Below are 17,351 nucleotides of genomic sequence, written 5' to 3' on the forward strand. Positions count from 1 at the left end.
TCACCAAAGCCCCATATACTACCCACCACTGCCACCTATATGCTCTCGTTGGCTGGCCCTCGCGTCATACTCGTCGCCAAACCCACTGGCTCCAGGTCATCTACAAGTCTCTGCTAGGCCCCGCCTTATCTCAGCTCACTGGTCACCATAGCAGCACCCACCCGTAGCATGTGCTCCAGCAGGTATATCTCACTAGTCACCCCCAAAGCCCTTTGGCCGCCTTTCCTTACAGTTCTCTGCTGCCAATGACTGGAACAAACTGCAAAAATCACTGAAGCTGGAGACTTATATCTCCCTCGCTAGCTTTAAGCACCAGCTGTCAGAGCAGCTCACAGATCACTGCACCTTTACATAGCCCATCTGTAAATAGCCCATCCAACTACCTCATCCCCATACTGTATTTATTTACTTATCTTGCTCCTTTGTACCCCAGTAACTCTACTTGCACATTCATCTTCTGCACATCACTCCAGTGTTTAATTGGTATATTGTATTTACTTCGCCACCATGGCCTATTTATTGCCTTACCTCCCTTATCCTACATCATTTGCACACACTGTATATAGACTTTTTTCTGCTGTATGTTTGTTTATTCCATGTGTAACTCTGTGTTGTTGTATGTGTCGAACCGCTTTGCTTTATCTTGGCCAGGTCGCAGTTATAAATGAGAACTTGTTCTCAACTAGTCTACCTGGTTAAATAAAGGTGAAATAATAAATAAATAAATAAAAATAAGATATTATTGGGATGCACTCATTGTTAGTACTTTGAAAGAATCAAACTTCAGAAATACGACTTGAACTTTTCAGACTTATATAAAAAACACAACACAAAAACCCAAGCCATTGTGTAGTTTTTTCCCCTTTATGCGTTTCTGTGAATATTTACAAAACCATAGACCCATGTACAATACCAACTCGCAAATGAACAAATAAACTACGGACAGCACAAACAAACCAGTTTACATAATGATAATTTTTTTAATATGTACACCGAAACTGGCAAGATGATAGCATGAAACAATGTAAGATTATATGTGATTGTGTTAAATAAATTCAACCATCTATCAAGAGGTGTTGTGCGGTTTTAATCCAATAAGACAAAATGCCAGGTTACTTGGCGCTCCGGCAGACCTACAAAGAAGCCTAGCTCTGGTCCAGGGCGTTAGTGCGACTTGCTAAAGCTGTGAAGGCTCAAGCCGGGATTCCACCCGACCGCACTTTGTCAGCTATGCACCTTTTAAAGGCATTGTTTCTGCAAACTCTGTATATGTCGGCTTAATCGGAAATTACCTTAAAAATGTCAAGCGCTATAATGCAAATCTACCACTGATCGGATTGAATGTCAGCCTAAGCGGTAGCAAGCCACACTAACGCCCTGGACTAGAGCTACAAGCAGCTCATCATCTAACAGCAATGAACGATAGAAACTAGAGTAGCTGAAAAAAGACTGGCGCTACACTGGTCAGTCTGAAAAGGCAAAACAATCAACACAAATGACGCAACAACACTGCATGTAAAAAAAATAACCAGAACTTGGCATAGTATTCAGCTATGCTCACTCTTCTGAGAGATTGCCCCCCAAAAATCACTTTGAAGAACACAGCCAAGTAAAATACAGATCTCTGCGCATCGCAGAAGAATGGCCCGACGGCCTAATGCACCTTTTCAAAGCGCTTTTAAGAAAACACGTGCAACAGGCACAAAATAAAAGAAAGATGCCAACAACAAGAATATACTTGGTGTATTTTAGGCAAAGCAGTATTTAACTGCTGTCTTGTAGTGTCAATTTTGAAGGGAGCGAGGAAAAGCCCCAAACTGACTATACAGTGTCTTAGGTAGTCCAAAAATAAAATTCACAACACATTGATGGTGGCGTTTCCTTTTTCCCCCCTTCACTCTAACCCAGGGGCTCTGTTTTAAATAATGACCTGACCATGGTCTTTCAGTCAGGTGTAGTTTCATCAGGTGAGTTAGTACTGGAACTAAAGCATTCACTCTCCAGGACTGGGTGTTGGAGACCCTATAACATCTCAGCACTAGAAACACACACACTATAGCCTCAAACCCTAATAGTGTTACCTTTAGTGTGTTCAGAAACGTCCATACAACACTTGAGGATGTCAAAAACACCAGAGTCCAAAATAATCTAAATACAACAATCTGTGGTGCGTTCTCAACATTGTTCGCCTCGTTTTGAAGCGAAAACAAAACGAAAATGTTCACATCACCGTATACAACACAGGTTGTTGCCACTCCTACACAGTCACTCCCCCAGTCTCTCCCTCTTTTTGTCTCAGAGGACCATATATAAGGGTATCAATAGCTAGGTTTCCATCCAATTGGTGACAGATACTCTCAAATCCGCACAAAAACTATATTCACATTTTCCCACCAGAGACGCGTTTCCATCAAATTGACTGTGCGTGATGATGTAGCGCACATACAAATACCTTTTGCTGTTAAATTCCCATGTACCAAATAAAAAATAGAAGTTAAATGAGTTTCCATCACATTTTCAACTCTACGGATGGTTTTCACACAAAAACTGTTCTGTTATATAGCGAGTCTGCCCACTCTGGTACTGGCACGTGCGCGCTGTTGGCTAGTTTTCTTTATTTGTCAAACGGCTGCCACGCATCGATGATCACGTCATCAGAATAAGACCCACGATATTTATTGGAAAGGAGCATCAAGCTCATCACCTTGCACTTTCGCCACCCTGTGAAGTTCATCCTCATTTATTTTATCTGTAGCCTAATAAACGGCATGCTTTCCTGACGCGTCGTAGTGGGAGGACCACACATGTCATCGCGCGACTCCAAGTTGACTTCGATACGATGGTTATTACATCAATAGTTCCACCGACATTTCTCGCATACTTCATTTTACCGACACAAAAAGATCCCACCTTGTCTAGCGTATTTCGTTTTGTTGACATTTGGAAAGTGTACCGAAAAATGTTGTTTCCATCAGGCCCTGTCGTTACATTTTTGACCCGACATTGACCCGTACTTTACTGCATAAGAAGGTTGGATGGAAACCTGCTTAACGAGATGTAGGCTACATTCCAATACCCACATTAGCGTACCACTTCGAAGACACGCCCACTACATTGCTTCCTTAAGCGTCAACTCTGTTCCTTAAGCGTCAACTCTGTTCCTTAAGCGTCAACTCTGTTCCTTAAGCGTCAACTCTGTTCCTTAAGCGTCAACTCTGTTCCTTAAGCGTCAACTCTGTTCCTTAAGCGTCAACTCTTGTTTTTTGACCGTCAGCAAAAAAAATATTACAGAGTTGACCGTCACTGCTGTAACGTTACGGAGTGGACCACGCCTCTGTTTTGGCTTCCTTCATTCTAAGTAGCACGCTAGTGTGGATACTGTGGAGCTATTGTCGTGTCCGTCCATCAATCTCTCAGTCTCTCCGTCAGTCTTCTCAGCACACCATGATGGGCGTCCCGTCGTCCTCGCGCCGCTGGTTCTTCTTGAGCAGCTGGATGCGGTTGTGACAGTAGAATTTGATGGCCCGCCAGTCGCGCCGGTTGGTGACCAGCAGCGGGCAGCTCTGCAGGCAGCGCTCGCAGTCGGCCTTGGCGGGCACGCGCAGCTCGGCGATGTTGCAGGTCAGGTGCTCCTCCACAGCGGCGCGCTCTGCGTCCGACCACGGGCGCTTGAGGACGCCACGTTTGCCTGTGCGGGGAGAGGGTGAGTTAGTACACATAGGGATGGATCTGTGTAGACATGTCTTTGTGGTGGGCTGTATACAGTACACACACACTACTGTGTACATACACACACGACAAACTTCTGTATTGGTCTTGAATGTCTCAGCTCTTTCGGAGTATGAGTATGGAATGAACACACACACACACCTGATTTGGGCCCACCTGAGCCTCTCCTGCGGCCGGGGAGCGAGGGGGAGAGGGGCGATGTGGAGGAGGGCGTGACCTTGAGTTTCCTGGCACGCGGTGTCCTGCTGTTGGTTCTGCCCTTCCTCACCATCAGCAGGCTGGGAGGGGCCACCTCGCCCTTCTCCTTCCGCCTCTCGCCGTCAGAGTCGCCCTCCGAGTACGAGTCGGCCGAGTTGCCTGACATCACTGTAGGGGGAGAAAGAGAAGGGTCAAATACATGTAAATGTTTCTCAACTTCAACTACAACGCTGGTCTTCATCATACTAAAGGACAGTCCAAAATGAACAATCACCATGAGACGACGCGTAAACTGTTTAACCCTCTAGAGTTGATTGACGCACAGCTGCGTCAATCTAAGTAACATAATTTTAAAAAGAATCCCCATCAAAATGTCAGTTTAAGCTAGAGATATCTTTTTCAATCCACCGCATCCGCCGATGTCGCACTTCCGCATCTGCGGTGAAAGATGGCAGAGCCAGAGCGGTGATTTTCAGACCATGAGACATCCCGAAAATCAGTCATCTCACGAAAAGCTAACCTTTCTCTAACGGTCATCATGCTTTGTTCCATCCGTTCCATTATATTGAGCAGGTTGAATCAAGTGTACTTAATATACAGTAAAGGAGAGAAAAATAACTCCACTTCTAGCGTGACTATTCAGGTCTGACGTATATGTTAATCCTCAGTGTCTCCTTACCGTCAAGCTCCAGACAGATGTGGTGGAGGCTCATCCCCCGGAACAGCACGCCGTCTCTCTCCCCGCACAGCACCACGCGCCCCACTCTACCCATCAGCCCCGGGTCCTGGCCAATCCCGCCGCAGCTCTGCGTCACGTGGTACTCGCGCTCCAGGAAGTGTTCCAGGCGCTCTACGGCGTTCCCACCTGGCTGTCCTGGCTCCTCCCCCTCGCCGAGCAATAGCAGCTGCGTCAAGATGGCGACCTGGCGCCGGACGCGGGTCTGGGTGAGGGCGCGGGGGTTCCGGGTGCCGCTGGAGCGGGCCAGGCTCCGGAGGAGGTCGGTGCCACGGAGGGGGGTGGCTGGGGAGTGGTATGGCCGGGCGAAGACATACGGGTTCTGGGGATCGACGCCGACATCTTGTCTGGTCTGGAGGAGGAGTTCGAGACACGGCTCGCAGTGCGGTGGCAGGATAAGAGGCTGGACTCTTCCTCGTTTGCCCTGGACACCTACTCGAGGCAAATGTGGAAGGACGAGACGCTCAAAGGGCGAAAGCGATGCCTCCAGAGGTGTGAGGGCGGGCGGGGCGCCGGGGGGCACTGGCACGGGGCACTGGGGGGTGACACGGGAGCGGTATTCGGCTATGGCCAGTTTGGAGACCTCGCACTCACGGCGACGGTTGTAGAGTATGAGCAGGGCGAGGGAGGAGTGGCACAGGAGGCGCCAGGCCTCGGCGGATTGAAGCTGGCGGGACAGGGAGAGGAAGGCAGAGTGCTGGAGCCTGCGGAGGTAGAGAACCAGGGAAGACAGGGAGGAGAGGAGGGGCAGCATGTGGAGACGTCCCGAACTGAGGGAGAGGGAGGGAAGAAGAGAAAGAATGAGGGAGAAAGGAGAGGGAGAGAGATTAGTTTCAATTGCAGGCGTCAGTTATTAATTTATTCTAAGCACAACAAAAAAATAAAACATCTATTTAAAGTATGTACTATACTCATAACATTTAACATATTGATAACATCACATCAGCAGTTTGAAGTTAATTTTAAGTCCGTCTCAGTTGACTGATTTAGTCATCCAATTAAAGTATGCTAAAAGCATTCCAACTGTTTTACATTCCCCAATGCTAAAGCTGAGCAGCAGTTCAGTTTGCTGGCACTTTGCTGATCCATCAACTGCTTTCTCAATATCCATTTGATGAGGTGAATCTGTCCTTTAGGTGAACGAGGCCTTTAACGGAGTACCTCACCTCAATGACTCCTTCTCCTTATCCTCAGCTCCACTGTCGTCTTCCATCATTCCGTTCTCCTCCTCCTCTTCATTTTCCTCCTCTTTCGGCAGCCGTTCCATCTCCTTGGGCGTCTGCTGAAAGACGTGGGGAAAAGCCGCCTCTGCCTCGTCTTTGGGCTTCACCACCTCAACTTCCACCAGATCGTTCTCCTCTTCCTCCTCCTCTTTTTCCTTCTTCACTTTGCGCAGTCCCGCCTTTCTGGGCGGGGTCACAGCCGCCGGAGGCGGGCTTCTCTTCAGAACCGACACGGCCACCGCACTGCGCCCTCGGGGTGGAGTCAATACCAGGGGGGAGGAGTTTCCCCCAACGGCGGAGGAAGGGGATTGGGCGGTGGGACGTTGAGGAGACAGGGAGAACGCGGCGGCGGCCCCCTGTGGTGGCTTGTGGGAGTTTTGCTCCGCTCCTGATGATGACCGAGGTTGCTGCTGGGACTGAGTGTGGTGTGTGGCATGCGCGGCCGCCAGATGGGGCATAAAGCGCTCGATGAGCGCGGCGCGGATCTCAGGCTGGTTGGTGTGGTGCTTGTCCAGGTGGCGCCCCAGTGAGCGGAAGTGGCGGCCGCAGTAGGCGCAGCTCAGCTTCTGGGGGGGCACGCCCATGCCGACCCCCCTGGCTATGTTAATACTGATGTTCGCCGTCGTGTTGGGCCCCAACGGAGCGGGGGATTTGAACAGAGAAGGGCGAGAAGAGGTGGAGGAGGAGGGAGGGGGGAGAAGGTGAGGGGGCGGTATGAAGAGGAGAGGGGAGGGCGGCCCGGGGATGTCCAGTGAGGGGTGGTTCTCTTTTTGGAAGGGGTGGTGGTCCGGCGGCGTTTTCGGCGGCGAGGTGTGCGTCTCTGACCCCCGTCCTCGCCCTCCTCATTCTGGGGATCCGAGTCGCTGGCGTTGGAGTGGGAGAGGGGGGAGGAAGAGGGGGACAGGGGCCAGGAAGGGGTGAGGTAGTCCTGGGCTGAGAGAGAGGAGGGCACGGGCCCGGACTCTTCCTCCTGAGAGAGAGAGAGAGAGAGAGAGAGAGAGAGAGACAGCGAGACCGAGAGATGAGTGGTGTTTGAGCCAGTTGTGTGAGTAGAGCACAGACAAGTGACATGTACATAAGACAGACTGTTTAGACCAGTGGTTCTCAATCCTGGTCCTGGGGACCCAAAAGGGGTGCATATTTTTGTTTTTCCTTAGCACTGCACACCTGATTCAAATCATCAAAGCTTGAAGCATTGATGAGTTGATCGTTTGAATCGGCTGTGTAGTGCTAAGGTAAAAGCTAAAATGTGCACTCCTTTGGGTCCCCAGGACCAAGGTTGAGAACCACTGGTTTAGAGTGACTGAATGGTGGGTGCGTGAATGAGGAGTGTCCAATGAGAGCGTTGAGTGAGCAATAGTAGTATATTCCAACCCTTGAGGGCACATTAGACAGGTGTATGGAATGTAGACATATAAAACAAGCACATCAGTATAATATTAAGTGTTGTAGAAATATAGTAGGTGTATGTAGGCAACAGGTGTATTTTCGTACCTTTTTGATACTGTTGTTCTCAGGGTCAGAGATACACTCATATCTCCCTGAGGAGACAGTACCACGGAAACCCTGGAGGAATATAGGCCCCATTAACATTCATTATTACCCCCCAGTGCTGTCAATCAGGCGGTCAAACTAGTTACAGTAGCTACTCAAAAAGCACTAGATACTATACAGTAGTCAGCCCAGGTGAAAATACCCAGATATGTATTACGGCGCAAAAAAAACCACTCAACGATTTCTGCTAGAAAGAGCATTATTTCATCAAAGTAAAAGTAAACAGATCCAATGTGATCCAATCGCTAGTTGCAGTACTTACAACTTGCCTCGGATAAACAAATCATGGATATTGTGGCATACTGTCTATTCAAAATGTAACTATTTTGTAGTTATTTGGCTCACTGCATTTGATTTTTTCCATCAGGAAATATAAGCTGTACGTTGAAAACACTATTCACCAAATAGAAAGGTGGGTAAACTGCATTTGACTTGCATTTACGTTCCACTACATCCCAGGTTATATGGGTACCAGCCATCGCTATGGCTACAGTTACTTAGGCTCTAACAGGTACATCATCATGGTTACTCACCATGGCAACAGTTACTTAGGCTCTTACAGGTATGTCGCCATGGTTACTCACCATAGTGTTGTCTCCCCACTCGGTCAGGCTGTAGTCAACGGTGATCTCCTCTCCCTTGGTGATGTCTCGGATCGCTATGACGACCAGACGCACCTGGCTCCCACAGTGTACCTCGCGGATGCGGCAGTTTGGAGGAGGGGGGTACATCCCCGCCGCCCCCCTGCCCCCGCTGGATCCCTCCTCACCTAGCTCTGAAGACCCACTGCTGAAAGGGGAGAGGGAGGAAGAGAGATGGGGAAAGAGAGATGGAGAGGAGGGAGAGAGATCAGCATACGTAGACCTATGCACACAAAATCAGCAAAAATAGCAGACACTAGCTAATCAGCTAAGACAGACAGACACTCTCACACACACACAAAGCTACCCCACGCAAAACAGCACAACTATACAAAACATTAGGAACACCTGCTCTTTCCATGACACAGACTGACCAGGTGAAATCTATGATCCCTTATTGATGTCACTTGTTAAATCCACTTCAATTGGTATAGATGAAGGAGAGGAGACAGGTTAAAGAATGACTTTTAAGCCTTGAGACAATTGAGACATGAATTGTGTATGTGTGCCATTCAGAGGGTGAATGGGCAAGACAAAAGATTGCCTTCGAACGGGGTATGGTAGTAGGTGCCAGGCGCACCGATTTGTGCCAAGAACTGCGACACTGCTGGGTTTTTCACGCTCAACAATTTCCCGTGTGTATCAAGAATGGTCCACCACCCAAAAGGACATCCAGCCAACTTGACACAACTGGGGGAAGCATTGGAGTCAACATGGGCCAGCATCCGTGTGGAACGCTTTCAACACCTTGTACTATACATGACAAAAAACACACACACCCCACACAACTATACACACATTACGACACGCACAATTAAAAAGTACACAAATGTTATCAAATAAAAAAACATTTTATCATAAAAATAACACCATGAAATGAAATCACACACACAGTCACACTTACCAGATCTGAGCAGGGTCATTGATGTAGCATGGGCCATCCAGCGTTGGTCGTTTGTTCTCTGCAGCCCCCTTACCATCACCTGAGAGAAGAGTATAAAAGGATTACACACCAGCACACACAGACACACATGCACGACTGCACACACACACTGACACGCACGAAAGGACACACACACACACTAAAGGTCATCACCCTTTTCCCACCTAAACACATATGCACATCACACACCACTCACACACAAACACAGTCAGTCACACAAACATTTATATAGGTCAGCACCCCCCCTGCCCCTCTTCCACCCACAACACACACAATCCCGGACACATGCACACACACTCAAAAGGACACGCACAACACAACTATTACACACACGCGTCAACACAAGAATCGTCACTAAAGGACAAACAAACACCTGGACCGTAGCTGTGTTCAGAGCTCTCCTCCTCATCCTCTGTGACAAAGACGCGGTCGCACACTTTCACCGGAGTTCCCTTCCTTTTCCTCCCACAACCACGTCTGTGGAACACACAGAGAGAGAGAGAGAGAGAGAGAGAGAGAGAGAGAGAGAGAGAGAGAGAGAGAGAGAGAGAGAGAGAGAGAGAGAGAGAGAGAGAGAGAGAGAGAGAGAGAGAGAGAGAGAGAGAGAGAGAGAGAGAGAGAGAGAGAGAGAGAGAGAGAGATTATCATTTTATCAATGCCCCAGGCGGACCAATCTTAACATCAATCAAGTAGGAAAAGCAATCAATACACTGATCACCAAAAGGAACCCAGTCTCAATTTCTGTATCCAATTACTTTCAACCAATAACAACTGAATCATTGATTCATTTATTGATTCATTTAGACTATGCTGAATGCTGACTGGACATAATTTGGGCAGAATTGGGCCAAATTCTTACTGGGTAAATTGGTGTTGAAGGGACATTTGTGAATCACAAGCCACAATACAAGACACTGATCCAAGGTCTGTGTTGAGTTTCACTCCACTTCCAGGGATTCAGGATACAGGAATGGTAAACTGATCCAAGATCTGTGCTTACGGTGCAGATTCTAGCCATAGCGTAAAGCCACTTGTAAGAGCAGAGGATACACTAGGAGCTGATCTGAGCTAATCTTTCTTTGCCTCAAGCCTAGCCGTAACCATTCAAATCCAAGCACTCGAAACTGGCTTTGGATCAGTGTGATTTAGGGCAGTTTTTCTACACACACATGCTGTTTTCTGTAATTCTTTCTATTTTTTCCTTACATGACATTGAAGGCTTTTAAAACTAGGCCATAGGAAGACAGTGCCTTGGTTTCTCAAGTGTTCATTACTGTGTGTGTGTTTGTGCGTGTGGGAGTGAGAGAGACTCTTTGAGCAGAGATATCAACCAGACTCGCCGTCTTTGTATTGATCTGCCCCTCGCTCTCCATCTGGACTCGTGATAACGTGTGTGTGTGTGCGCGTGCTTGCCTGCACTTTCTTGTGTGCACACTCTCTCGTGTGAGTGTGTGTATGTCTGCACGGTCACTCATGTATGCCCATACTTTTGTCTACTAAGCTTGAGCCTAGTTTCTCTTTCTTAAAGTAACAGCGTTCTTTTAAATGCTTTTCACCCATTCCCCATTGTATAAGGTAATTACATTATCTAGAATGGCCTGTAATGGAAGTGCTATAAGAGGCATTAGCAACAACTGATTTACATACAGTACAGTGGTTCATAGTGTGTGTGTGTGTGTGTGTGTGTGTGTGTGTAGTACTGTACCACAGCCTTTCTAGCCTAGTCAATACTTCCCGTTAGGTTGCATACACTACATGGACCAAAAGTATGTGGACACTTGTTCGTCGAACATCTCATTCCAAAATCTTGGGCATTAATATGGAGTTGGTCCCCCCCTTTGCTGCTATAACAGCCTCCACTTTTCTGGCAAGGCTTTCCAATAGATGTTGGAACATTGCTGCAGGGACTTGCTTCCTTTCAGCCACAAGAGAATTACGCATCGATCACACCGACATCGCATTTTTGGTACACCAGAATTACATTAATTTCCAATGAAACGCTGCGTTTTGCTTGCAGCAATGTGTCGCAGAGGCAGTTGCAGTGTGTTCGGTGTGGTTCATACGTTGAATTTATCGAACGTATGTGTCAAACTGTATGCGTAGGTGGCTTGACAGAAATGGTAGCAGAAGGTGAACGTTGAACTTTTGTTGCACACATATCCAGATGACGCTGCGTACTATTTCGCGCAAGGACACTGTCAGTGTGATCGAAGTGTTAGTGAGGTCGGGCACTGATGTTGGGCGATTAGGCCTGGCTCACAGTCGGCGCTCCAATTCATCCCAAAGGTGTTCGATGGGGTTGAGGTCAGGGTTCTATGCAGGCCAGTCAGGTTCTTCCACACCGATCTCAACAGACCATTTCTGTATGGACCTTGCTTTGTGCACGGGGGCATTGTCATGCTGAAACAGGAAAGGGTCTTCCTCAAACTGTTGCCACAAAGTTGGAAGCACATAATCATCTAGAATGTCATTGTATGCTGTAGCGTTAAGATTTCCCTTCACTGGAACTAAGGGGCCTAGCCTGAACCATGAAAACAGCCTCAGACCATTATTCCTCCTCCACCAAACTTTACAGTTGGCACTATGCATTGGGGCAGGTAGCGTTCTCCTGGCATCCGCCAAACCCAGATTCGTCCTTCGCCAGATGGTGAAGCGTGATTCACTTCTTTTTTTGTGTTGTTTTACTTAAAAATATATATTTTGTCATTTAGCAGATGCTTTTATCCAGAGCGACTTAATGCATACATTTTCATACTGGTCCAACCATGGAAATCAAACCCACAACCCTTGGCGTTGCAAGCGCCATGCTCTACCAACTGAGCCACACGGTACCTCCAGAGTCCAATGGCAACGAGCTGTACACCACTCCAGTCGACGCTTAGTATTGCGCACGGTGATTTTAGGCTTGTGTGCGGCTGCTCGTCCATGGAAACCCATTTCATGAATCAACTGACAAACAGTTGTTGTGCTGACGCTGCTTCCAGAGGCAGTTCGGAACTCGGTAGTGAGTGTTGCAATCGAGGACAGACGATTGTTATGCGCTTCAGCATTTGGCGGTCCCGTTCTATGAGCTTGTGTGGCTTACCACTTCGCGGCTAAGTCGTTGTTGCTCCTTGCCTTTTCCGCTTCACAATAACAGTACTTACAGTTGACCGGGGCAGCTCCAGTAGGACAGAAATTTGACAAACTGACTTGTTGGAATGTTGGCATCCTATGACGGTGCCACGTTGAAAGTCACTGAGCTCTCCAGTAAGACCATTCCACTGCCAATGTTTGTCTATGAAGATTGCATGGTTGCGTGCTCGATTTTATACACCTGTCAGCAACAGGTGTGGCTAAAATAGCCGAATCCACTAATTTTAAGGGGTGTCCACATTCTTTTGTATATATAGTGTAATTCCTAACCAATATGTTCCAATGGAATTTTGCTTATATCTCCTTGATGGTTTTATGGGTCTTCAAATACAGCAGAGGGGGACAAGTGTGAAATTGTCTACTACTATGTGTGTTTGTGAATTCTACATGATTCAATGCACTACGACCACACATTATATAGTGCACTACTTTTGACCAGGGACCAGTTACGACCACGTCATATCGCCAGTCTCTAGGATTTATCATGACATGGAAGTAAGTCCATAGGAGTTTCTCTTGGTGATAGTCCATTGTGTGTGTGTGTGTGTGTGGTCTATTCTAGCACTGTCTAATCAGATGTCTCTCTTCTCCATTCCATCTGTCCTTCACTCTATCACTCCCTTTCTCTTCCTACCATTGATTCTCTCCATTCCCCTATCCCTGCACATCTCTCCCACAAACAAACACACTCTCACACACACAGCCCTCCTCCTTTACCAACCCACATACACACACAAATACACAAACAAGTCCTCACTCAAGACCAACATGTGCACACACAAACACACACCCTCTCAGGCTTACAGGCACACACACATTCTCTCCAGCCAAGCTCACATGCACGCACACACACCCCTCCCCCTCTCTAAAGCTCACACACACACACACACACACACACACACACACACACACACACTCTCTCCCTCCCTCTCAAATATCCAAACCCACAGTCTCATGTTCCCCCTCTCTCACACACACACACACACACAAAACGCATACACACAAAAAAAACACACACATACAATCTGCACCATACACACTCCTAAATGTCTTCATTTTTCCTGCAATACACCTCTTTTCTCACTCTAACACACACTCTCAATCTCCAGAACACATGCGCCATCTATTTCTCTCATGAACGACAGTACATTTTAATACACACACATCCTCTCACACACTACAGTAGTCTCCATAAGGCACACTCTCCCTCCTCCATGGATAACATTCTCTCTACACGCACACTCCCACCCTCCCCCCACTCAGTCACACACACACACTGTCCTTCCCTCTTTCATAAACAAAGTAGATGCATAAATACTCTCCTTTCCTGTCTCTTACACACAAGCAAACACACTGCCCTGTCTAAGTCACACACACACACACACAAACCTTCTCTCTGTATCCCCCTTTCACACACACCCTTCCCTTTTTCTCTCTGCCTGCAGAACACACACACACACACACACACACACACACACACCCTTCTCCCTCTGACTCCAGAACAAACACACACAGACACACACATTCTCTCTCCTGCGTGCTCTCTCACACACACACACACACACACACACACACACACATTCTCTCTCCTGCTTGCTCTCACACACACACACACATTCTCTCTCCTGCTTGCTTGCGCTCTCTCTCACACACACACACACACACACACACACACACACACACACACACACACACACACACACACACACTCTCTCTCCTGCTTGCTTGCTTGCTCTCACACACACACACTTTTCTTTTTTTTTTCCAAGACAGACACTCATTCTCCCTCCCTTCTCTGTTTCAAAAGTGCACGCACGCACAAACACACAAACACACACACACACACACACTTCCTCACCCTCTCTCCATCACACACCCTCCCTCATCTTGCTCTCTTCCCTTTAAACACACACACACACTCTCGGTGTGTAACACACCCCCCCCCCCCTCCCTCCCTCTGTGTGTAACACACACACCCTCCCCTTCTCTCTTCGTCACAAACACACTCTATCACTCCATTTCTTAAAGACAGACACACACACTTTTCTTCACTAGTCTTCACTGTCAGTTTAAAATCACTAAACAAAAACTCAAATCTCTCACACACACAAAATATGATACCACAAAATGTTAGTCTCTTACTAAACTATTCTTTCTACTTAGAAGACAACACACTAATGGAAAGTCAGAAACACATTCTCTCTCTCTCTCTCACACACAATCATCCCCTTTGCTTTATCCCTTCTACAAACACACACACCCCCACACATTTCTTGGTTACACATAAACACACTAGTCCCTCACACACAGACCACTCCTCTCTCTCTCTCTAAAAAAAAAACAACAAAAAAAAAAAAAACACACACACACACAACACACACACACACACACACACACACACACACACACACACACACACACACACCACAAACAACTCATACACCCTCCCCCACTAAGCAACACACATGTATGCACAAACACACTCTTCCCTCCCCTTCGGTGTACCTCTCTCACACACTTCCCCTCTATCCCTCCCTCCCTCACACACACTCCCCCTTTATTACACAAATATGCTCACCCTCACGTACACACACGTCCTTCACAGTCTCTCTCACAGCTCTCTCCTCACACACACTCTCCCTAAAAACACACCTTATTTCTTTTTTCTCTCCCCTTTTCCTCACTGCTGCTCTCCCCCAACACTTTCTCTCACACAATCTCTGAAAAACACACCGTTTCACTTTCCCCCTTTCTCTCCCTTACACACACATACAACTCCTCCCCTCCTTTCTCTCTCACACACACACACACACACACACACACACACACACACACACACACACACACACACTTCCTCCCCACACACACACACACACACACACAACTCCTCCCCTCCTTTCTCTCACACACACATTCATCCACACATGCCACCCCCTCTAGCACACACACCACACCCCCTCTCTCTACCACACACACACACACACACACACACACACACACACACACACACACACACACACACACACACACACACACACACACACACACACACACACACACACACACACTCTCTGTGCTCATTCCTCTCACACACACTCTTGTTCTCTTTGTCACACAGTCTCTCCACACAACACGCACCCCCTCCCTCTCACACACACATACTGTGTCTGTCACGCACACACTCTCCTCCTCTCCAACACACACTCTCCGCCTCTCCAACACACACCACTCCCCCTTGCCATACACACACTCCCCCCCTCTCTCTCTCACACACACACACTCTCCCTCTCTCCAAACACACACACACACACACACACACACACACACACACACACACACACACACACACACACACCTTTCCCTCCTCTCTATCTCACACACACACACACACACACACACACACACACACACACACACACACACACACACCTTTCCCTCCTCTCTATCTCACACACACACACACACACACACACACACACACACACACACACACCCCCTTTCCCTCCTCTCTCTCTATCTCACACACACACAGTGCTCATTCCTTTCTCTCACGCTCTCTCCTCTCCCTGTGTGTGTGAGCTCTCTCCTCACACAACCACACACAATTTGCTAACTACACAAGTACAGTAGTTGCTAAATTAGCTAGCTACTATAGCTCGTACAGTTCTTACACACACACCCCTTTCCCCCCCCTCTCTCTCTCACACACACACACACATACTGTGTGTCTCTGTCACGCACACACTCTCCCTCTCTCCAACACACACACACACACACACACACTCCTCCCCTTTGCTCTCACACACACACACACACACACACACACACACACACTCCCCTTTCCCTATCTCACACACACAGTGCTCATTCCTTTCTCTCACGCTCTCTCCTCTCCCTGTGTGTGTGAGCTCTCTCTTCTCACACAACCACACACAATTTGCTAACTACACAAGTACAGTAGTTGCTAAATTAGCTAGCTACTATAGCTCGTACAGTTCTCTCTCTCACACACACACACACACACACACACACACACACACACACACACACACACACACACATATACAATATATATATATATATATATATATATATATATATATATATATAGCTGCTTTGTGAAGTGGGTAGAAACTATTGCAACTAATGAACACTAGACTATAATTTATACCAGTTTCTCACACAATGTCTCGCACAGAATAAGTTAATAACGAATGTGTTACGCGTTACAATTTTCCTTCAACACAGCGTTAGCTCAAACACGCGCGTGCGCACACACGCCATCTCGCTCGCGCTGTCACACGGTCACTTCAGAAAAATACCTTTAAATGTCGCTATGGCAACTCATTAACTAACTGACTAAAACCCTCACCCCCGAGGTGTCGGCGCCGGTTTGGTTCCCTCTCCGTCGCTGTCCAGGGTTGGTGGCTCCCGGTAGTCGAAGAGCGAGCGTACGGTCTCCGCCATGTTAAATATCGACTAGTCTTCTCCGTTCCTTTCTCGCTCTCCAGCTCTCTGGACTAGCTCACCCGAAGGTTATTCTAGCCACTCCCATTGCCTCAGAGCGGAGGGACGAACAAATACATAAACAACAAGCTACTAAACGATACGTTTAGCTCATATATTGTTTTGCTCATATATAACACGTAGTTAGTGACTGTTAAAAAAAAGAACATCCATACATTGTGGTAGTAGTGTCGTTTTAAAGGGAATATGCTTAGAATGCTTATTCTTTGGAAGTACGGTAAAGATCCAACCCTACATATACAAGCAATGGACTCGTCCGCGGAGAGAGGACGAAAAAAAATGTTGTTGTCTACTGCCTACCCGTTTCTAGGGGAAGACTTGATTATCTTGTTAACGGTCTCTTTCTGGATTTACCAGCGAATGTAAACACGTTTTCTTGCTGAGAGTACTGTTTTACCTCTGCAAGAACTCCAAGATATCATCAGAGTTGACTGAATTAAACTGCTGAGGCAACTTGATTGTGCTCAGTAGCGCCATCTAGTTTATTACCCTACATCAACGTTATTTACCAGCACCCCTATCCTATCTACAGTTTGAGTTATTCTGGTACAATGAGCGGCGATTTTAGCATGTAAATCTTGGTGGGGCAAAAAATACATAAATTGGGATGCATGCCTGCAAAACCACTACACAACACAACACTAAACAACACATTAATTTAACTA

General features: G+C 47.3%; 2 protein-coding genes across 2 annotated transcripts; both read right to left on the reverse strand.

Annotated features, from left to right (window-relative positions):
* Positions 1-843: 843 nt before the first annotated feature.
* On the reverse strand, positions 844-6,660 carry LOC123744187 (uncharacterized). The gene is made up of 4 exons (XM_045722663.1): positions 5,830-6,660; positions 4,607-5,433; positions 3,871-4,095; positions 844-3,688 (listed from the first exon to the last, which is right to left on the reverse strand). The coding sequence occupies exons 1-4, from the start codon at positions 6,468-6,470 to the stop codon at positions 3,435-3,437; spliced, it is 1,947 nt and encodes a 648-aa protein (XP_045578619.1). The 5' UTR covers positions 6,471-6,660; the 3' UTR covers positions 844-3,434.
* On the reverse strand, positions 6,485-16,698 carry LOC106609957 (uncharacterized). The gene is made up of 6 exons (XM_014209026.2): positions 16,532-16,698; positions 9,398-9,501; positions 8,986-9,064; positions 8,025-8,229; positions 7,381-7,452; positions 6,485-6,856 (listed from the first exon to the last, which is right to left on the reverse strand). The coding sequence occupies exons 1-6, from the start codon at positions 16,624-16,626 to the stop codon at positions 6,485-6,487; spliced, it is 927 nt and encodes a 308-aa protein (XP_014064501.2). The 5' UTR covers positions 16,627-16,698.
* Between the last annotated feature and the right edge of the window lie 653 nt (positions 16,699-17,351).

The sequence above is a fragment of the Salmo salar genome, chromosome ssa08, assembly GCF_905237065.1.
Source record: "Salmo salar chromosome ssa08, Ssal_v3.1, whole genome shotgun sequence".
NCBI lineage: Eukaryota > Metazoa > Chordata > Actinopteri > Salmoniformes > Salmonidae > Salmo > Salmo salar.